This window comes from Carcharhinus amblyrhynchos, unplaced genomic scaffold (genome assembly GCF_965287045.1).
Source record: "Carcharhinus amblyrhynchos unplaced genomic scaffold, sCarAmb.v2.hapA scaffold_53, whole genome shotgun sequence".
Lineage (NCBI taxonomy): Eukaryota > Metazoa > Chordata > Chondrichthyes > Carcharhiniformes > Carcharhinidae > Carcharhinus > Carcharhinus amblyrhynchos.
In genome coordinates, this window is record NW_027649794.1 from 1485227 (window position 1) to 1506434 (window position 21208).

At 46.6% G+C, this 21208-nt stretch overlaps 1 protein-coding gene across 1 annotated transcript; it reads right to left on the minus strand.

Moving 5' to 3' along the window:
• Nucleotides 1–1385: 1385 nt before the first annotated feature.
• On the minus strand, nt 1386–7638 carry LOC145337599 (uncharacterized). Its single transcript, XM_080182392.1, has 2 exons — nt 7480–7638; nt 1386–1717 (listed from the first exon to the last, which is right to left on the minus strand). Exons 1-2 carry the CDS (start codon nt 7538–7540, stop codon nt 1452–1454), a joined length of 327 nt encoding a protein of 108 aa, XP_080038518.1. The 5' UTR covers nt 7541–7638; the 3' UTR covers nt 1386–1451.
• Nucleotides 7639–21208: the final 13570 nt, after the last annotated feature.

Below are 21208 nucleotides of genomic sequence, written 5' to 3' on the forward strand. Positions count from 1 at the left end.
GTAAGAGGCAGCGGAAATTGTTGCCGCTTTTTGGACACACCAGATCTGATCATGCTTATTAACACCACTCACAAAGCCATCTCCGCCAGCGTCGATCTGTTTGAGCAGACCTGTGGGGAAAGAGAAGGAATCAGAGTTCAGATCAGAAACCAGAGCCGTTCTCCTTGGAGATTTGAAGGTTTGGGGCTGGAGGAGGTTCCAGTGATAAGGAGGGAGAGCGGGGGGGTGAGGCGATGATGAAGGGAGCTCTCATTCAGGAGGTTCTCTGATGGAGGGAGTGAGGGGCTTCAGACAACCCAAGAGGAAATGAAATTCTATTCCGCTCAGATTGGACCCAACTCCAGGAACCATCTTGTATCGATGTTCCTCTCCCCTAGCAATGTACACTCCAAAACAAAAAGAACATTTGTTAAGAAATCTCAACGTGGAAACAGTTATTAAACGAGAATAAAAGTTTCCGGAGCCTGAATTTTACACCCGTCAGGTTCACTCACTCAACCGGCCCTGAGTCAGGAGTGAGACGTGTTTCTGCCCGTGATGGGCTATGGACCGGGATTTCACACTTGCTGGGAAAGGTGTCAGGAGGGTGGGAGTGGAGAGAAGGGAGGCTGTGAGCTGGTGCTTCTAGTGTGTCCCCTCAGAGGGGGGGGGTACAGCCGATACGGAGCTGCCTCAGGGAGCGGGGGACCTGGACACTAACCAATTAGGATGGAGAAACTCCGCAAAGGGTGTCCTACAATCGGATCCAAATCCCAGTCCCCGGGCACCCTTCCCAATTTTATTCCAGCCCTGGAATGTCATCCCGCCCTGGATCGAGGATTCAGCAGAAATGGAGAGGTGGTGTTGACAGTCGGGACAACAGTACAAAGAATAACAACAAAGAACAACACAGCAGAGGATACAGACCCTTCGGCCCGAGAAGCCCGTGCTGTGAGTGTCTCATTCCAATCCTTCTTCTACCTATGACTTTTGTCTACGCCTCTGGGACTCCACAATAAAGGGGGCTGCAAATTTAGGGAATTATATGTGCGCCAGATTAAGGGAGGTCGAATTTTGGGACGATTTGTAAACGCCAATCAGCCTAAAAGCACGTTTTTGGGGTGTGGGAGGAAACCGGAGCACCCCGAGAGAAACAGGAGAAGTAGACGGGCGGGTAAAAGTGTGTTCGCTTTGCCTCTTTATGGGCGAAATCACTGGCGGCGTTGTCAGCGGGCAGTGTTCTGACTCACACATGCAAGAACTCTCACAACGCCAGGTTAAAGTCCAACTGGTTTTTTTGGTATCACGAGCTTTCGTAGCACTGTTCCTTCATCAGGACCTGAGCAACTCTCCGGAAGCTCTTGATATCAAATAAACCGGTCGGACTTTAACTTGGTGTTGCAAGACTTCTTAGTGTATCCACCCAAGTCCAACGCCGGCACATCATCGCACATGCAGTTCTGCTCCACCTTTCACTGGATCTCAGCTTTGACAGTCAAGAGTTCCTCACCAGTCATCAATGCCCAGGATCCACCCAGCATTCTGTACACAGCGAAATTCCTATCGACTCCCCACACCCCAGCTGGGCCCACCGTCACGTGGGAAAGGGTGCCGGGGATGAGGTTCCAATACTCTCCATTTCTGGTGTAAACTGAACCATCATCATCAACTCCGAACACTAGTCCGTTGCCGGCATCGATCTGCTTCAGGCTTCCGTCTATTTGGCGGCAAACTAGGCCTGGGGGAGAGAAAAATGTCAGCCGTGCTCAGTTTAGGACTGCAGTGGCCTTAAATTACAAACACCATCCATTCCGGCCATCAGCTACATGGTGGTCTTTAGACTCGTAGAACTCTACAGTTCAGAAACAGGCCCTTCGGTCCACCGAGTCTGCAGTGACCACAATCCCACCCAGGCCCTATCCCCATGTCCCTACACATTTTCCCTCTAATCCCTCTAACCTACACATCCCTGGACTCTAAGGGGCATTTTTAGCATGGCCAATCAACCTAACCCGCGCATCTTTAGACTGTGGGAGGAAACCAGAGCACCCGGAGGAAACCCACGCAGACACGAGGAGAATGTGCAGACTCCACACAGACAGTGACCCGAGCCGGGAATCGAACCCAGGTCCCTGGAGCTGTGAAGCAGCAGTGCTAACCACTGCGCTACCGTGCTGCTCATATATTCCATAATAACCCATATATAAATAACCCACATATCGTGGGTTATTTCCCAGAATCAATTCTGTTCTTGTGAAAGCTCGGTTCTGACACTCCGAACACTGACTCAGTGATACGTAAATGGGTTTCAGTGAAAATCTGGGGTGCTGGCAGAGGGAACAGATACTCAGAGATTGAATCATAATTAACTTAGCAGTTTTAAACGTGGGTCAGTGGTTGTTCTCTTGTCTCTGTCCAGACTTGAGAGGTTCAAATCTCACGTCAGAACTAGTTGTGCAATATTTAGTTGTTTCTGGAGTACTGTGTGCAGTTTTGGTCGCCGCACTTGCGGAAGGATATTTTGGCCTTGGAGGGAGTGCAGAGGAGGTTCACTAGGCTGATACCGGAGATGAGGGGGTTGGCCTATGAAGAGAGACTAAATAGACTGGGTCTGTACTCGTTGGAGTTTAGAAGGATGAGGGGGGATCTTATAGAGACGTATAAGATAATGAAGGGGATGGATAGGGTAGAGGTAGAGAGATTCTTCCCGCTTAGAAAGGACAGCAGGACTAGAGGGCACAGCCTCAAGATAAGGGGGGGGCGGTTTAGAACGGAGTTGAGGAGGAACTTCTTCACTCAAAGGGTGGTGAATCTCTGGAATTCTCTGCCCATTGAAGTGGCGGAGGCTGCCTCGCTAAATATATTTAAGTCACGGGTAGGTAGGTTTTTGATAGACAAGGGAATTAAGGATTATGGGGAGAAAGCGGGAAAGTGGAACTGATCCACTTCAGATCAGCCATGATCTTATTGAATGGCGGGGCAGGCTCTAGGGGCTAGATGGCCTACTCCTGCTCCTATTTCTTATGTTCTTATGTTCTGGGCTGACAGCCAAAGTCTTGCACTTATTAAAGCGTATGAACATTAATTTTAGTATTCAGCATTCGTCTTAACATGTTGAAACTCTTTATATCTTGATTATGCTTCAAAGAAAATGAGTACACATAGTTATAAAAGTATTAAGAACTTACTGCATCTTAAGTCTAAGAACTTAAAGAGTTAAAGTCCTGAATTTAGAGAGATGTGACAATTTAGTGGTTCAGGTCTCCTTGGCTTGCTTTCAAAGCAGTTCTGTATCATGTGAACACTGACATTGAGGGGCAGGTGAAGAATCGGACCTGTTATGGCCAGGCAGAGACCTGAACTCAACCCAGTAGCTGTGGTCTCCAGCAGAAAGGATAATCGAACAGGGTTTTACGCTGTTCCAATGTTACAGTTGTTCAGGGGTTGTGGGCAGTGATGGCTGGGCCAGTATTTATTGCCCGCCCCTATTTGCCCTTGAGCAGACTGGTTTATTAATCCATTTCAGAGGGAATGAGTCTGGAGTGACATGAAGGCGAGACCAGATGGCAGATTGCCTCCCCATTAGTGATTTCTGCCCCAATTGACAATGGTTTCACGATCATCGTTAGACTTTTAATCCCAGATTCTGTAAATTAAATTCAGATTTCTCCATCTGCCGTGGTGGGATTCAAACCTGGGTTCCCAGACCATGATCATGGGTCTCTGGATTACTAGTCCAGTGAAAATGACTCAACACCACTTGTAAAAAGATAGAAAAGAAAAGATAAGATCGCCAGCCTCTGCTAGGATTTCTGTTTAATCAATTTAGACCCCACTTTATCAATGGGGAGCAAGTTTGTTAGTAATTGTAATAAGGTGTCTTAAATACTTTGTAGTTTTAAAGGTACGTGTAACACCTTTAATTAGCCCATACAATAAACATATCTTACATACATTTTTAGAAATTAAACAAAGTAACTTTGATGCAGTTACAGACTGGCCCTTTGATACTAAACATATATTAGATAAATTCTTTTAAAGCACCCAACTGTTGGAATCATAAGGCCGTAAAGGAGATTTAATTATAGGGAGTATAATATATACTAATTATAGGGAGTACAATATATACTAATTATATAATATCAAGGGTGGGACTCTTAGCAGTGTAGAGGATCAGAAGGACCATGGGGTCTGGGTCCATAGGTCTCTTAAATTGGCCTTGCAGGTGGAGGATGTGGTTAAGAAGGCGTATGGTGTACTGGCCTTCGTCAATCGAGGGATTGAGTTTAGGAGTCGGGAGGTAATGCTGCAACTTTATAAGACCCTAGTCAGACCCCACTTGGAGTACTGTGCTCAGTTCTGGTCGCCTCATTACAGGAAGGATGTGGAAGCTATTGAGAGGGTGCAGAGGAGATTTACAAGGATGTTGCCTGGATAGCTTAGGAGGATAGGTTGAGGGAGCTCGGTCTTTTCTCCCTGGAGAGACGAAGGTTGAGAGGCGACCTGATAGAGGTGTATAAGATGTTGAGAGGTATAGATCGGGTGGATTCTCAGAGGCTTTTTCCCAGGGCTGAAATGGTTGCTACGAGAGGACACAGGTTTAAGGTGCTGGGGAATAGGTACAGAGGAGATATCAGGGGTAAGTTTTTCACTCAGAGGGTGGTGAGTGAGTGGAATCGGCTGCCGTCGGTGGTGGTAGAGGCAAACTCGTTGGGGTCCTTTAAGAAACTTCTGGATGAGTACATGGGACTTAATGGGATTGAGGGTTATAGATAGGCCTGGTAGGTAGGGATATGATCAGCGCAACTTGTGGGCCGAAGGGCCTGTTTGTGCTGTAGTGTTCTATGATCTAATTGCATCACCAGAACCTTATCAGAAATAACTGATACGAGAGTGAGTTTTAATGAGGCCGCCTTCACATTTCCTAATCAAAAACAGAGTCAGGAATGTATTCGTGTCACAGCTAACGGAAGAATTATGCTGGGGGACTTAGCGGGGATTGAGAAAATTTAATGGTAACATGATGATATCCCTTGAAACTGGAGGTAGTGATAAAAAGCTGAGTCATTGAATTGACAAGCAATGTGTTTCATTATGTTGGCTATAAACAAACTTATAATGGGGGAATACCCTGAAGACAAGTTGAGTTGACCACATCCCTTCGAGATTCACTGACAAGGACACAAAATACTAATGGCTTTTGTAGGCCCCCCCCCTTTATCAATGAAAGGATACCCATTTGAGACTGTTTTGGTGAAGATACTTTGTGAGGCTGCTATCAGACATGATGTCTGATTAAGAGACTAGAGGGCAGGCTGAGAGATGATATATTGGGATATCCCACACCGTATCGTGACCTCATAGGGTGGCTCAGTACTTTTTCTATTGGATAAATATGTCGCTTGTAACATTTTTAACTGGATTGTGTAGAACTGACAGTGAGCTGCAGAAAACCCGGATGATTTTCTTTGTCCATTGGAGTGGTGTCTCGATCCACGGTGTCGGAAACGGATTTCCTTGCTAGTCAGCAAAGTAGAGACAATCTGTCAGTTAAGCATCTTGCGTTAATGTGTGTTTGTGTTAAATTCAAACTTGGAAGACAAGATCTCAACACACTGCTTCCCATTTCCAATTCAATAGACCACCCAATAAAGAAGGGTATGCTTTCTTCGCCACCAAGTCCATGTGCCCTGGATATTCCCCTCCAGGTCACTCACCACCCTGACTTTGGAAATATATCAGCCCTGTTCCACTGGATCAAAATCCTCAAATTCTTTCCCTAACAGTAGGTTTACATACACTGTGGGGACTGCAGCAGTTAAAGAAGGCTGCTCACCATCGCATAAGAAATAGGAGCAGGAGTAGGCCATCCAGCCCTTCGAGCCTGCCCCGCCATTCAATAAGATCATGGCTGATCTGAAGTGGATCAGTTCCACTTTCCCGCTTTCTCCCCATAACCCTTAATTCCCCTGTCTATCAGAAACCTATCTACCTGTGACTTAAATATATTCAGCGAGGTAGCCTCCACCACTTCAACAGGCCGAGAATTCCAGAGATTCACCGCCTCTGGAAATATTTTGAAATATTGAAAATATTTTTTAGTTCCTGCGATTATAATTTTGACATTATCTTCCAAAGGGAATCCCTCTAATTCTGTGCAATGTTGAGGTGAAAACAAGATGAAAGAAAGGATCCAAGGCTGCTCCAGAGATAGATTAGCTGCACCCAATTTTGCCCATACAAACCACATTCATGAGTAGGGGGTACATCTGCCATGGAATGTGAGAGAAGGGTTGCCAATACAAATTTCTTTTCACTCGGGTTGATTTCTCAGATTTAATAATCTCCTTGAATCTTATTTCCAACCAAGTTCCACCACGCGGGACAATTCTTCCAAGTTCACCATACGACTCTGAACATTTGAGTACCTGACTCATGGCTACAGGGATATACAGGTCACTAATTGCTCCCTCAGACACTGTAGTTTAATTACCTTTCCCATAGATAATTAGGCAGGACAAAGAAAGTGCCACATTATTTCCAGTTTGCAAGATTCTCCCAAGTCCTCAATTAGGTCACCCCTTCGCCTTCTCTGATCTAAGGAAAATAACCCTTGCCTATCCAATCTCTCCTCACACCTGTAATCTTGGCAACATACTTCTAAACCTCCTTTGCACTGTCTCCAGAGCAGTGATGTCCTTCCTGTTAATGTGGTGACCAAAACTCCAGTTGTCACCTAACCAGCATTTTCTACTGGTCCAGTGCTATATCCCTATTTTCCTGTATTTGTCCAGAGGTTGTTGGCTGGGCCGGTATTTGTTGTCCAATCCTAATTGCCTTTAAATTGACTGGTTTATTGGCATCTCAGACGCTGTACGTCTGGAATCACGTGAAGGCCAGATCAGGTGGTACATTTCCTTCCCTAAACAGCATTGGTCAACCTAATATGTTCCTACCACAATCAACAATAGCCTCATGATCATTGTTAGACTTTTAATCCCAGATTTTTTTTTTATTTGATTCAAATTTCCACATCAGCCATGGTGGGATTCGAACCTGGGTCCCCTGGGCATTATTCTGGCTCTCTGGATTACTAGTTCAGTGCCAACGACACAATGCCACTGCCTCCCATAACTAATTCTATACCTTATCCAAAGAAGGAAAACATTCCCAAAGCTTTCTTGGCCATCTGACCTGCCATCTCCAAGGACCTGTGGATAGACACTCCAAGGTTCTCCCTTCCTCAATCCCATTCAACGCCTTCCTGTTTGTTGAGTCTCCCCTTGCTTTGTTCACCCTTCCCAAATTTCCGGAGTGAATTCCATTTGCCGCTTTTCTCCTCGCTCCACTCAACCATGCCATTGGGGTGAGTCTGGAGACAACGGCTATCCTTTTCAATACCAACAACCCCGTCATTTTTTTTGGTCAATTTCCCAATTTGGTTTAGCGAACAAAACACCGGATAGGGAGAGGGTTACACCTACTTGGCCTTTCACTTACCACTCTGGACCGCTTGGAAATAGATGCAAGCCAGCAGGGAAGTTAAGAGAAAGTTCTTCATTTCTTTCACTGCCTCTAACTAATGTTACAACGACAAATTTGTTTGACTCTCTACTCCACCGTCACTCACACCTCTCCTCTGTTGATCTGAAGGAAGTGGAAAGATCTTATATCATTTTACTCTTGATTGTATAAAATGGTTTGCATACTTTGGCTTAAACAGAATTTGGAAATACCATTTCACTTTGCATATTCTTGAACCCAATTATTTGTTTATAACACTCTGAAGGAATGGGCAAGATAAATTTCCTCAATCCATTGTTACCGGTTTCTCAAGGATATTCTGCATTCCTCACGTTGCTGTTCTCACTGCATCCTTGTATCTATATTTTGAGTCAATATCTCCCTTGTTTCCCCCCCCTTTGCTTCCCCCCCTACCCAATCTCACTCCTTTTTGGGTATTCACAATGCCTTCTGTTCTCCACACCTCTGTCTCCTAAAACTGTTCTCGTCAAAGTCTTGGCTTCCTTACCAGTGTACCTGGCCTCAATGGATTTCCAACTCAGCACAAAGCTGACCTCTTGCCCTGCTGCCTTCTCTGCCCAGACAGTGACCCAAACCAGCAATCGAACCCGGGGCCCCTGGCTTCGTGAGGCAGCAGCGCTAACCACTGTGCCAATGGTGCTGCCCATACCTCCTTGTGAGACTTGACGTAAACATACTTGGAAAACAATATATAAAAAGCCACAAGTAGGTCAACTTGGTGGGTGATTAGGTGGGTGCCATCCTGCTTTTCCCCTCCTAATCAATCCCTTGGCCGTCCTTTGCTGAATATTAAACTACTCCTAGGCCTCAGGCCTCTTGCTTTTTCTTGCTAATTTGTATGCCTCATCTTTGAATCTGATACTATCTCTAATTTCCCTTGTAAGCCATGGTTTGACCACAATTTCCTTACCATTCCTTCGTCAAACAGGAGTAAACAACTTCTGAAGTTCATTTTTTCATTCTATAAATGCAAATCATTGCTTGTTCACTGTCATTCCTTTCAGTACTATTTCCCAGAACACAATGGCCAAATCACACCCCAGACCATCATAGTTACCTGTATTGAGATTGGGGACCCTGGTCTTAGAATCAACTACATTATTATCCAAAGAATTCTATCATATTATGGCCACTTATCCCCAAAAGTCTCTCACAACTAGGCCGCAAACTAATCCTTTCTCAATGCACAACGCCCAGTCCATGATGGCCAGTTCCCTTTATGGTTCCTGATGCTTGCTTGTTCTCACTGGAAAGACGGAGGTTGAGGGGGTGACCTGATAGCGATCTATAAGATTAGGAGGAGCATGGATAGTGAGATGCTCTTTCCTAGGTTAGAAAATGAAGCACTGGGGGACATAGGTTTAAAGTGCGTGAGGAAAAGTTTAGAACATAGAACACTGCAGCACAAACAGGCCCTTCGGCCCACAAGTTGCACTGATCCTATCCCTACCTACCAGGCCTATCTATAACCCGCAATCCCATTAAATCCCATGGACTCATCCAGATGTCTCTTAAAAGGCCCCAGCGAGTTCACCTCTACTACCACCACCGACGGCAGCCGATTCCACTCACTCACCACCCTCTGAGTGAAAAACTTACCCCTGACATCTCCTCTGTACCTGCCCCCCAGCACCTTAATCCTTTGGAGGAGATGTGCGAGGCAAGCTTTTTTGACACAGATGTTGGTCAATGTCTGGAACCCGCTGCCCGGGGTGGTGGTAGTGGGAAGCAGGTATGATAGCGGCATTCAAGAGGCAACTGGACAAATGCATGAACAGGATGGGAAACGGGAGGATACGGACTCTGTAAGTGCGTAGGGTTTTAGTTTAGAGAGGCATCGTGATCGGTACAGGCTTGGAGGGCTGAAAGACCTGTTCCTGTGCTGTATTGTTCTTTATTCTTTGCATTGCAAAGTCTGTACGCGTTCCAGAAATTCCTCCTCTATTGTACCGTGACGAATTTGACTCTCCCAATCTATATGCAAATTAAAAACATCCATAATTGCAGAAGTTCCTTTAACATATGCATTTTCGATTTCCTGTCTACTGCTACACCCAACATAACTGCTACGGCTTGGTGGTCTGTATATCAATATTTTTTGCCCCTCGTTGTTTCTGAACTCAACCAATACAGACTCCACATCATGAGAACATAAGAACATAAGAAATAGGAGCAGGAGTAGGCCATCTAGCCCTTCGAGCCTGCCCCGCCATTCAATAAGATCATGGCTGATCTGAAGTGGATCAGTTCCACTTTCCCGCCCTCTCCCCATAACCCTTAATCCCCTCTCTTATCAAAAACCCATCAACCCGCGTCTTAAAAATATTTAGCGAGGTAGCCTCCACCACTTCAACAGGCAGAGAATTCAAGAGATTCACCACCCTTTGAGTGAAGAAGTTCTTCCTCAACTCTGTTCTAAACCGCCCCCCCTTTATCTTGAGGCTGTGCCCTCTAGTCCTACTGTCCTTTCTGAGCGGGAAGAGCCTCTCCACCTCTATCCTATCCATCCCATTCATCATCTTATATAATCATCTCTGCTAATATCTTACCTCAATATCGTATCACCAGGTTCAGAAGGTTCACCAGGCTGATACCGGAGATGAGGGGGTTAGCTTATGAGGAAAGATTGAATAGACTGGGTTTGTACTTGTTGAGTTTAGAAGGCTGAGGGGGGATCTTATAGAGACTTACAAGACAATGAAGGGGCTAGATAGGGTAGAGGTAGAGAGATTCTTCCCGCTTAGAAAGGACAGCAGGACTAGAGGGCACAGCCTCAAAATAAGGGACAGTTTAGAACGGAGTTGAGGAGGAACTTCTTCATGCAAAGGGTGGTGAATCTCTGGAATTCTCTGCCCGTTGAAGTGGTGGAGGCTGCCTCGCTAAATATATTTAAGTCACGGGTAGATAGGTTTCTGATAGACAGGGGAATTAAGGGTTATGGGGAGAGGGCGGGAAAGTGGAACTGATCCACTTCAGATCAGCCATGATCTTATTGAATGGCGGGGCAGGCTCGAAGGGCTAGATGGCCTACTCCTGCTCCTATTTCTTATGTTCTTATCAATATCACCTTTGATCAACGATGCAATTCCACCATCCTTTCCTTTCCGTCTGTCTTTCCTATGCACCGAATAGCCCTCAGTGTTTAGTTCTTGCTCACCTTGGAGTCACGTCTCTGTAATGCCAACTATATCATACCCCTTTACATCAATCTGTGCAGCAAATTCATCCACTTAGTTTCGAATGCTCCGAGCTTTCAGACATTAAGTTGGGCACTTTTAACATTTCTGTTTCCTTTCTTACTATTTTTTAACTCGGTCCTTATCTGACCCTTCATTTCTCTGCCTATCACTTTTCTTATTCTCCTTACTGTCTTTCCCTCTTGTCCTTAACCTCCCCCCCCCCACTTGCTCTGAATCATTGCAAAGATTCTCGCCCCCCCGCCATATTAGTTTAAATGCTCTCCAACCACTCGAGCCAGTACTCCAACCCCAGGACATCAGTCCCCATCCTACCCAGTTATAACCCGTCCAGTTTGTACAGGTCCCACCTCCCCCCAGAACCAGTCCCAATGCCCCAAGAATCCGAAACCCTTCCCCTCACATCACCTTTTCAGCCACATATTCATCCTCAGTGTACCGCTGTTTCTACTCTGACTAGCACCCGACACAGGTAGTGTCTGCGTGGGTTTTCTCTGGGTGCTCTGGTTTCCTCTGGGTGCTCTGAAAGATGTGCTGGTTAGCTACATTGACCCGAACAGGCGCCGGAGTGTGGTGAATTTCACAGTAACTTCATTGCACTGTTAATGTAAGCCTTACATAGAAGCCTGCAGTGCAGAAAGAGGCCCTTCGGCCCATCGAGTCTGCGCTGACCACAATCCCACCAGGCCCTACCCCCATATCCCTACATATCATACCCTCTAACCTACACATCCCAGGACACTAAGGGGCAATTTTAGAATGGCCAATCAACCTAACCCGCACATCTTTGGACTGTGGGAGGAAAGCTGAGTACCCGGAGGAAACCCACGCAGACACGAGGAGAATGTGCAGACTCCACACAGACAGTGACCTGAGCCGGGAATCGAACCCAGGTCTCTGGAACTGTGAAGCAGCAGTGCTAACCACTGTGCTACCGTGCCGTCCCACCTCTGATGAATAAATAAATTTTACTTTAGTAATCCTTAGATCACTCCCTTTGGGCTCCTATTTTTCAGCCTGCTTGCTAGCTCCCTATATTTTGCTTTTAGAAGCTGATCCCTTATTTAATCCTATGTCGTTTGTACCAATGTGTTCTACGACCACTAGCTCTTCATCCTTCCCCTTTAGAGTGTCCGGCACCCATTCTGAGATATCCTTCACCCGAGCAGCAGATGAACCTGAGCAAACTCACGTTCTGCAGAGGGGGAGTTTGACCGTAAGCTCACGGTGCAGTGGGGGCAGTTGGTGACCAGTGGCTTAGCTCAGCGGTTGACCCTCGGGAGTTGAAGGGTTTGGAAGTCTTTGTGCTCCTCCTTTATAGACAGTTCCTTCGGAATATAGCGAGGGGGATAGAATATATAAAAGCAAGGAGGTCTTGCTGCAACTGTACAGGGCACTGGTGAGGGTACAACTGGAGTACTGTGTGCAGTTTTGGTCGCTGCATTTGCGAAAGGATATATTGGCCTTGGAGGGAGTGCAGAGGAGGTTCACCAGGCTGATACCGGAGATGAGGGGGTTGGACTATGAGGAGAGACTAAATAGACTGGGCCTATACTCATTGGAGTTTAGAAGGATGAGGGGGGATTTTATAGAGACGTATAAGATAATGAAGGGGATGGATAGGGTAGAGGTAGAGAGATTCTTCCCGCTTAGAAAGGATAGCAGGACTAGAAGACACAGCCTCAAGATAAGGGGAAGGCAGTTTAGAATGGAGTTGAGGAGGAACTTCTTCACTCAAAGGGTGGTGAATCTCTGGAATTCTCTGTCTGTTGAAGTGGTGGAGGCTACCTCGCTAAATATATTTAAGACGCAGGTAGATAGGTTTCTGATAGAAAGGGGAATTAAGGGTTATGGGGAGAAAGCGGGAAAGTGGAACTGATCCACTTCAGATCAGCCATGATCTTATTGAATGGTGGGGCAGGCTCGAAGGGCTAGATGGCCTACTCCTGCTCCTATTTCTTATGTTTTTAATTACTTTCTCCTGCCAAGCAATTGTAGAGTTTGCAATTATTACACAAACTCATACGCAATACTCGCACACAGGGATATACTCCATTCAGGATAACAACAGATAGCCAGTCAATCTTGCAAGTCAGTTACTGGTCCGCAGGAATAGTGTTTGAGTTTGCTGGCCAAATGGTTGCACTTTGGGCTGTTTGTAATTGACAGCAGATAGCCTGCCACCTTCTTGGACACAATAGTTTTATCATCACTCGCATTAACACCACTCACAAAGAGATCTCCGCCAGCATCAACCTGTTTGAGCAGACCTGTTGGAAAAGAGAAAAGTACAGAGCTCAAACCAAAAACCAGAGCCGTTCTCCTTGGAGATTTGAAGGTTTGGGGCTGGAGGAGGTTCCAGTGATAAGGAGGGAGGGTGGGGGTGAGGTGATGATGAAGGGAGCTCTCATTCAGGAGGTTCTCTGATGGAGGGAGTGAGGGGCTTCAGACAACCCAAGAGGAAATGAAATTCTATTCCGCTCAGATGGGTACCAGGAGGTTTCTTGTCTTGGGCTCAATGTTCCTCTCCCCTAGCAATGTATGCTCAAAACAAAGAGATCCATTGTTTAGAAACCTCAAAATTATAAATGCAATTTTTCAACAAGAATAAAGTCTCCATGGTCTGAGCTTTACAGTAAGAAGTCTCACAATACTAGATTAAAGTCCAACAGGTTTATTTGGTAGTAAACACCACTACCAAATAAACCTGTTGGACTTTAACCTGGTGTTGTGAGACTTGTGTTTACCCCAGTCCAACGCCGGCATCTCCACATCCTGAATTTTGCACCCATATTTTTCTTTGTTCTTCGTCTAAACAGAATGGCTAGTCATCCTGCGTTGCCATGGAAATGGATGACAAGATGGAGCCTAGGGAACCCAGAATTGACTCTCTGTCATTGACCTGTAGGGCAAGGGATTCCTACAAACATTTTATCACAGAGCTGAAATGTTAATTAAGACGGCTGAGGCCCAGGTCAAAGGGCGTGCGTGTGGTCATCGTGTCAGATCAATGAGGTTAGGTCCGATATTGAAGATTTGTGATTTGGAACCATTCCCTGACACTTGTTTTCCTCTCTGCACAAAGTTCCATAATCAGGGACATATATGAATTTATGATTGACCAGGGTCAGTGAAGAGGGCTATAAAATTCATTATGAAAATACCACAAGAGAGCAAAGAACAACACATCACGGGAAACAGGCCCTTCGGCCCAACGAGCCCACGCCGCCATTTCAACACTGTGAGTGCCCTCTTCCACTCATGACCCTTGTCTACGCCTGTGGCACTCCACATTGGAAACCAGATTGAGGGCATGTCCAATGGGATTTCTCAGGATACTGTGGATGCTGGAAAAGATAAGAAAAAATGCTGGAAAATCTCAGCAGGTCCGATAGCATCTGTGGAGAGAGAATAGAGCCAATGTTTTAGAGCCTGACGAAGCGTGGAAACGTTGCCTCTATTCTCGCTCCAAATCCTTGGCTAGTTGGCTAGTTCCAGACCTCTAACTTGGCTAGTTCCAGACCTCCGACTTTCCAGGGTCCAAGTTACATAGCTTGCATTATAGCAGCTGTTTAAGAGAACTCTGTGTCTTGGCCTGGTTACTTGAAGGATAGAGTAAATTGAGAGATTGAACATTAAAGCTCATACAAAATTTGCCCCTTCATGGACTAAGTTGCTGGTGGGATTGTCAGCAACCGAGGTTCGCGCATGCGCATCAACAAAAGCATCACGCGTGTGCGCAATGACATTGTGACCCGCGCTCCACACGATTTCATTCGCTTGTGGGTCCAAGGCAAGCCCGCCCGAGCACCGGACAATTCTGCTCCACCTTTCACTGGATCTCAGCTTTTAGAGTCAGAGTCCCTCACCAGCTATCGATGCCCAGGATCCACCCAGCATTCTGTACACAGTGGAATTCCTATCGACTCCCCGCACCCCAGCTGGGCCCACAGTCACATGGGAAAGGGTGCCGGGGTCCATGTCCCACTGCCCTCCATTTCTGGTGTAAACCGTTCCCTTTGCATCCACTCCGAACACTTGTCCATCGCCGGCATCGACCTGCTTCAGGTTTCCGTCTATCCAGTGGCAGACCAGGCCTGGAAGAGAGAAAGATGTCAGCCGTTTAGGATTGCAAAGACATTGGCTGCACATCCATTTGGCCCATCTGCTCCAAGATGGCCCTTATATTCCTGCTGTGGCCTACATGTGACTCCAGGCCCTCAGGAATGTGGTTGACTCTGAAGTGCCCCCTCAAGGGCAGTGAGGAGTGGGCAATAAATACTGGCCCAGCCCAGGTTCTGACACCCACATTCCTTGAAACATTTAAATAAAAAGCTCACCTGCTACTGAAACCCTCACCCAAATCTTGACCAAATTACCTGGCCTTGTTGACCGATAGGGGTTACACATTATCAAATTCTTGTTTTCAAACCCCTCACTTCTTCCCATAAACCCCAACACTCCCACAAGACTTTGAGCTCTCTCCAGTTCTGGTGGGAGAGTTGTACGCATTCACTACAGCCTTCCTTTCCATTAGAAATTAAACCGAGGTCCCAACCAGCCGTTACATAAGAACATAAGAAATAGGAGCAGGAGTAGGCCATCTAGCCCTTTGAGCCTGCCCCGCCATTCAATAAGATCATGGCTGATCTGAAGTGGATCAGTTCCACTTTCCCGCTTTCTCCCCCTAATCCTTAATCCCCTTGCCTACCAAAAACCTATCTACCCGCGTCTTAAATATATTTAGCGAGGTAGCCTCCACCACTTCAATGGGCAGAGAATTCCAGAGATTCACCACCCTTTGAGTAAAGAAGTTCCTCCTCAACTCCGTTCTAAACCGCCCCCCCCTTTATCTTGAGGCTGTGCCCTCTAGTCCTGCTGTCCTTTCTGAGCGGGAAGAACCTCTCCACCTCTATCCTACCCATCCCCTTCATCATCTTATACGTCTCAATAAGATCCCCCCTCATCCTTCTAAACTCCAACAAGTACAAGCCCAGTCTATTCAGCCTCTCTTCATAGTTCAACCCCCTCAACTCCGGTATCAGCCTAGTGAACCTCCTCTGCACTCCCTCCAAGGCCAAAATATCCTTCCGCAAGTGCGGCGACCAAAACTGCACACAGTACTCCAGCTGCGGCCTCACCAGTGCCCTGTACAGTTGCAGCAAGACCTCCCTACTTTTATATTCAATCCCCCTCACTATGAAGGCCAGCATCCCATTCGCCTTCCTGACCACCTGCTGCACCTGCAGGCTGGGTTTTTGCGACTAATGCGCAAGGACCCCCAGGTCCCTTTGCACCGTAGCATGCTGCAGTTTTTCGCCCTGTAAGTAGTAGTCCTTCCTACTATTATTCCTGCCAAAGTGGACAACCTCACACTTGCTAACATTGTACTCCATCTGCCAGGTCCTCGCCCACTCGCTCAGCCTATCTAGATCCCTCTGCAGACTTTCCACACCCTCCGCACAATTTACTTTTCCACTTATCTTTGTGTCATCAGTTACTCAACTTGCACTGAATATATCACCGATTATTTCCCACAAGCGATTCTGTTCTTGTGAAAGCTCGGTTCTGTCACACTGATCACTGACTCGGTGATACATAAATGGGTTTGAGTGAAAATCTAGTGGTGTTGGCAGGGGGAATAGACCCTCAGAGATGTTGGTAGATCTTCTAGTCCAGGTGTAATGGGTTCAAATTTCATTTCAAAACTTGTCAGGTATTTTTGTGTAACATTTAATTGTTTCTGATCTGGCATTCAGTAATTTAGCACTCCTTTTGCATTGCCAACTAGTTTAAATTTTGACTGAACATGTTCAATTTCTTAATTTTTGGTTATGAAGATCGTTCGTCTCAAAAGTAGGGGCAGCACTGCCAGGGACATGGTTTCAATTCCACCCTTGGGTCACTGTCTGTGTGGAGTTTGCACATTCTCCCCGTGTCTGCGTGGGTTTCCTCCGGATGCTCTGGTTTCCTCCCACAGTCCAAAGGTGCGTTGGTTAGTTGGGTTGGCCTGTTGGGGTGCACAGTGGGAGAATTTACCATGGCCAATGCACCCAAGCACCAGCTCTTTCAGACTGTGGGAGGAAACCGGAGCACCCAGAGGAAACCCCACGCAGACACGGGGAGAATGTGCAGACTCCGCATAGACAAGCCGGGATTCTACCCAGGCCTCTGGCGCTGCGAGGCAAGATTGCTAACCAATGTGCCACTGTGCCATGCCGTGGGGTAGGGACAAGACGTTGGAGGGAGGCGTGGAGTTGGGGGAGGGTAGGAGACAGGGCTGCACCTGAGTGTTGGTGCAGACTTGATGGGCTGAATGTCCTCCTCCTACACTTTCAGCCTTCTATGAAAAGAGAATAGGTGCACAGTTCTTTAAAACTTATTCTACCTTAAGTGTAAGAACCTAAAGAGTTAAAATAGTAACTTTAAAATAATTCAATGTGCCAATTTAGTGACTCAGGTTAGCTTCTTTGGCTAGCTGTCAAGGTATATCACTTTCAATGTATTGTTTTTTCTGGCATGCTTTGGTTCTGGATATCACAGAACATGTATTGCAACATTTTATGAATAAATTCAGATCTTGTTTTGCTGAACATACAGAAATTTATGGACAAGTAACTCTTGGAATTCTAGCTGCTCTAACCTGATCTCATTGAGACATATAAGATGATGAATGGGATGGATAGGATAGAGGTGGAGAGACTCTTCCCACTCAGAAAGGACAGTAGGACTAGGGGGCACAGCCTCAAGATAAAGGGGGGGCGGTTTAGAACGGAGTTGAGGAGGAACCTCTTCACTCAAAGGGTGGTGAATCTCTGGAATTCTCTGCCCGTTGAAGTGGTGGAGGCTGCCTCGCTAAATATTTTTAAGAAGCGGGTTGATGGGTTTTTGATAAGCGAGGGGATTAAGGGTTATGGGGAGAGGGCGGGAAAGTGGAACTGAGCCACGACAGATCAGCCATGATCTTATTGAATGGTGGGGCAGGCTCGAAGGGCTAGATGGCCTACTCCTGCTCCTATTTCTTATGTTCTTATGTTCTATTTTATAAACTACACAATGAATTGACCAGTTTCTCTGATAAAATAACCCGCAGTGTAATCTCACGTCCGCACACTGTCACTGTGTCATGCACTGTAATTTCACACAACGCCACCCGCGAGCTCAACATCTCATACAGAACTGGGATGCCGCTCCTGGAATGGGAATCTTCCTGGAATAAAGGGCCCGGATGGTGGGATTTTCTTCCTGGGTGTGTGTGTGTGGGGGGGGGAGATGAACGAGGTGTGAGGGGGTATTTGGGAGGTAGTAGCGGGCAGCTTGAGTTCGAGGTTAGCCTGTCAATCTCAAAATGAGTACGGGGGGAAACTGGGTGGAAGGCTTGTCTCTGTGTCCCAACGCTTTCTTCTGGGTGCTCCGGTTTCCTCCCACAGTCCAAAGATGTGTCTTTTAGGTGGATTGGCCATGCTAAGTTGGCCCTTATTGTCCAATGTGTGGAGGTTAGAGGGATTAGTGATGGTGGATGTGCAGATGGGTGTTTTTAAGTTTATTTATTAGTGTCACAAGTAGGCTTACATCAACACTGCAATGAAGTTACTGTGAAAATCCCCTAGCCGCTACATTTTGGTGCCTGTTTGGATACACTGTGAGAGAATTTAGCACGGCTAATGCACCTGGAGGTTAAAATGATTTCTCCTTCTCTCACCCTCTGACATTCCCTGCCCCAAACATGCCAACATCGGCCACCTCACACCCACATTCAACCCAATCACCCCTTCTGCTCACTGTAACACGTCTCTAACACGCATCTCTAACACACATGATCCACTGCCAGTTTAGCCCCTTAGCAGTGCCAGGGTGCCAGGCTGGCACTCCCCAAGAGCTCCCCCCCCCACCCCACTTCCCCTGACATTCTGGGGATGGCTCAGTGACCTCTCTTCCTTCCAGTGGAGTTGGGCCACCTGTTCCCCTTTAGTGGGGAGCAGTCATGAGTGCCACTGAAGGGAACCACTCTCAGCGTAGCAGGATAGGCGCTGGTGGGTCTGGAAAGTCCAGTCCCGGACCCGCTAATCATTTGGAAACATCAATTTCCATGATATTTCCATATGCCGTGCCGATTTCCAGGGGGAGCTGATGATGCCAAAAGTCTTAGACTGGATGATGTGCAGAGGTCCAGCCATCTAGTGGGACTCCTGCAATAAGGTCGTCGCTGATATCTCCCAGCCCATCGAGCTATTCGAGCAGTACAACGGGCTGAGAGAATTGCCTTTGTGGTGTATTGCTCCAAAAGGGGTATCTGATCTCACCAAAGAGGTGCCTTACTCCGTCAAATGTGCATATCATTCTGGCTATCCATATGGGGCAGCACGGGTTCAAATCCCAGCTCGTCTGTCTGTCTAAGTTTGCACGTTCTCCCATGTCAGTTTCCTCCATGTGCTCCGATTCCCTTCCACACTCAAACATATGCCGGTTAGGTGGATTCGCCACGCTGAATTGCTCTTTATCATCAGGGGGATGAGCTAGGGTAAATGCACGGGGATAGGGCCTGGTTGGGATTGTGGGTCGGTGAAGCCTCGATGGGCCAAATGGTTTCCTTCTGCTATGTAAGGATTCCATGATTCTATGAATCCATCAAGATGAGACCATCTCTTATCAGGTTAAACCTAAATATGTCAGGTTTCAGACTACAATGTCGCGAAGATCGTACTTCAGGGAGGCAGCTGAAGAATTGAATGATCAGAAAGAAGCCAGAGGGTGGTTGTAGAGAGTTGTTTTTCAAACTGGAGGCCTGTGACCAGCGATGTGCCTCAGGAATTCAGTGCTGGGCCCACTGTTATTTGTCATTTATATTAATGATTTGGATGAGAATATAGGGGGCATGGTTAGTAAGTTTGTAGATGACACCAAGATAGGTGGCATAGTGGACAGTGAAGAAAGTTATCTCCAATTGCAACGGGATCTTGATCAATTGGGCCAGTGGGCTGACGAATGGCAGATGGAGTTTAATTTAGACAAATGCAAGGTGATGCATTTTGGTAGATTGAACCAGGGCAGGACTTACTCAGTTAATGGTAGGGTGTTGGGGAGAGTTACAGAACAGAGATCCAGGGGCACATGTTCATAGCTCCTTGAAAGTGGAGTCATAGGTGGACAGAGTGGTGAAGAAGGCATTCAACATGCTTGGTTTCATCGGTCAGAACATTGAATACAGGAGTTGGGACGTCTTGTTGAAGTTGTACAAGACATTGGTAAGGCCACATGTGTACAATTCTGATCACTCTATTGTAGAAAGGATATTATTAAACTAGAAAGGGTGCAGGAAAGATTTACTAGGGTACTACCAGGACTTGATGGATTGAGTTATAAGGAGACGCTGAATAGACTGGGACTTTTCTCTCTGGAGTGTAGGAGGCTGAGGGGTGACCTTATAGAGATCTATAAAATAATGAGGGGCAGAGACAAGGTAGATGGTCAATATCTTTTCCCAAATATAGGGGAGTCTAAAACTAGAGGGCATAGGTTCAAGGTGAGAGAGGAGAGGTACAAAAGTGTCCAGGGGGGCAATTTTTTCCACACAGAGGGTGGTGAGTGTCTGGAACAAGCTGCCCGAGGTAGTAGTAGAGGCAGGTACAATCTTATCTTTTAAAATCGCTTAGATGGGTATAAAGGGATATGGGCCAAATGCGGGCAATTGGGATTAGCTTAGGGGTTTTTAAAAAAATAAGGGCAACATGGACAAGTTGGGCCGAAGGGCCTGTTTCCATGCTGTAAACCACTGTGACAATATAACTCTAAGACCAGCCTCCTTTGTCAACTAGGAATTGCCTCACACATTTCGGGATTGAATTTCATTTGCCGCTATTCTTCCCAAACCACTCAACCAAATCATTGGGACGGTTCTGCAGACCAAGGCTACTAACAACCCGATCAGTTCTTGGGTCAATTTCCCAATCCTGCCGTGGATGGAGTGAACAAAACACTGGATGGGGGAACTGAGAGTTTGCTCACGTTCTGCCTTTCACTTACCACTCTGAACCGCTTGGAAACAATTGCAAGCCAGTAGGGAAAGGCAAGAGAAAGTTCTTCATTTCTGTTACTTCTTCTAATTACTGTCACAATGACAAAGTTGTTCGACTCCTACCGGAAGGACGTGGAGACTCTGGAGAGAGTGCAGAGGAGGTTCACCAGGATGTTGCCTGGTATGGAAGGAATGGGTTATGAGGAAAGATTGAGCAAATTGGGGCTGTTTTCCCTTGAAAGACAGCGACTGAGGGGGGATCTAATCGAGGTATATAAGATTATGAAGGGTATAGATAGAGTAAACAGAGGTAAGCTATTTCCTATGTTAGAGACACACAGTACGAGGGGCCATGGACTTAGGGTGAGGGGGGAGAGGTATAACACGGATATTAGAGGGAGGTTTTTCACACAGAGGGTAGTGGGGGTATGGAATGCTCTGCCAAGCAAGGTGGTGGAGGCAAGCATGCTAG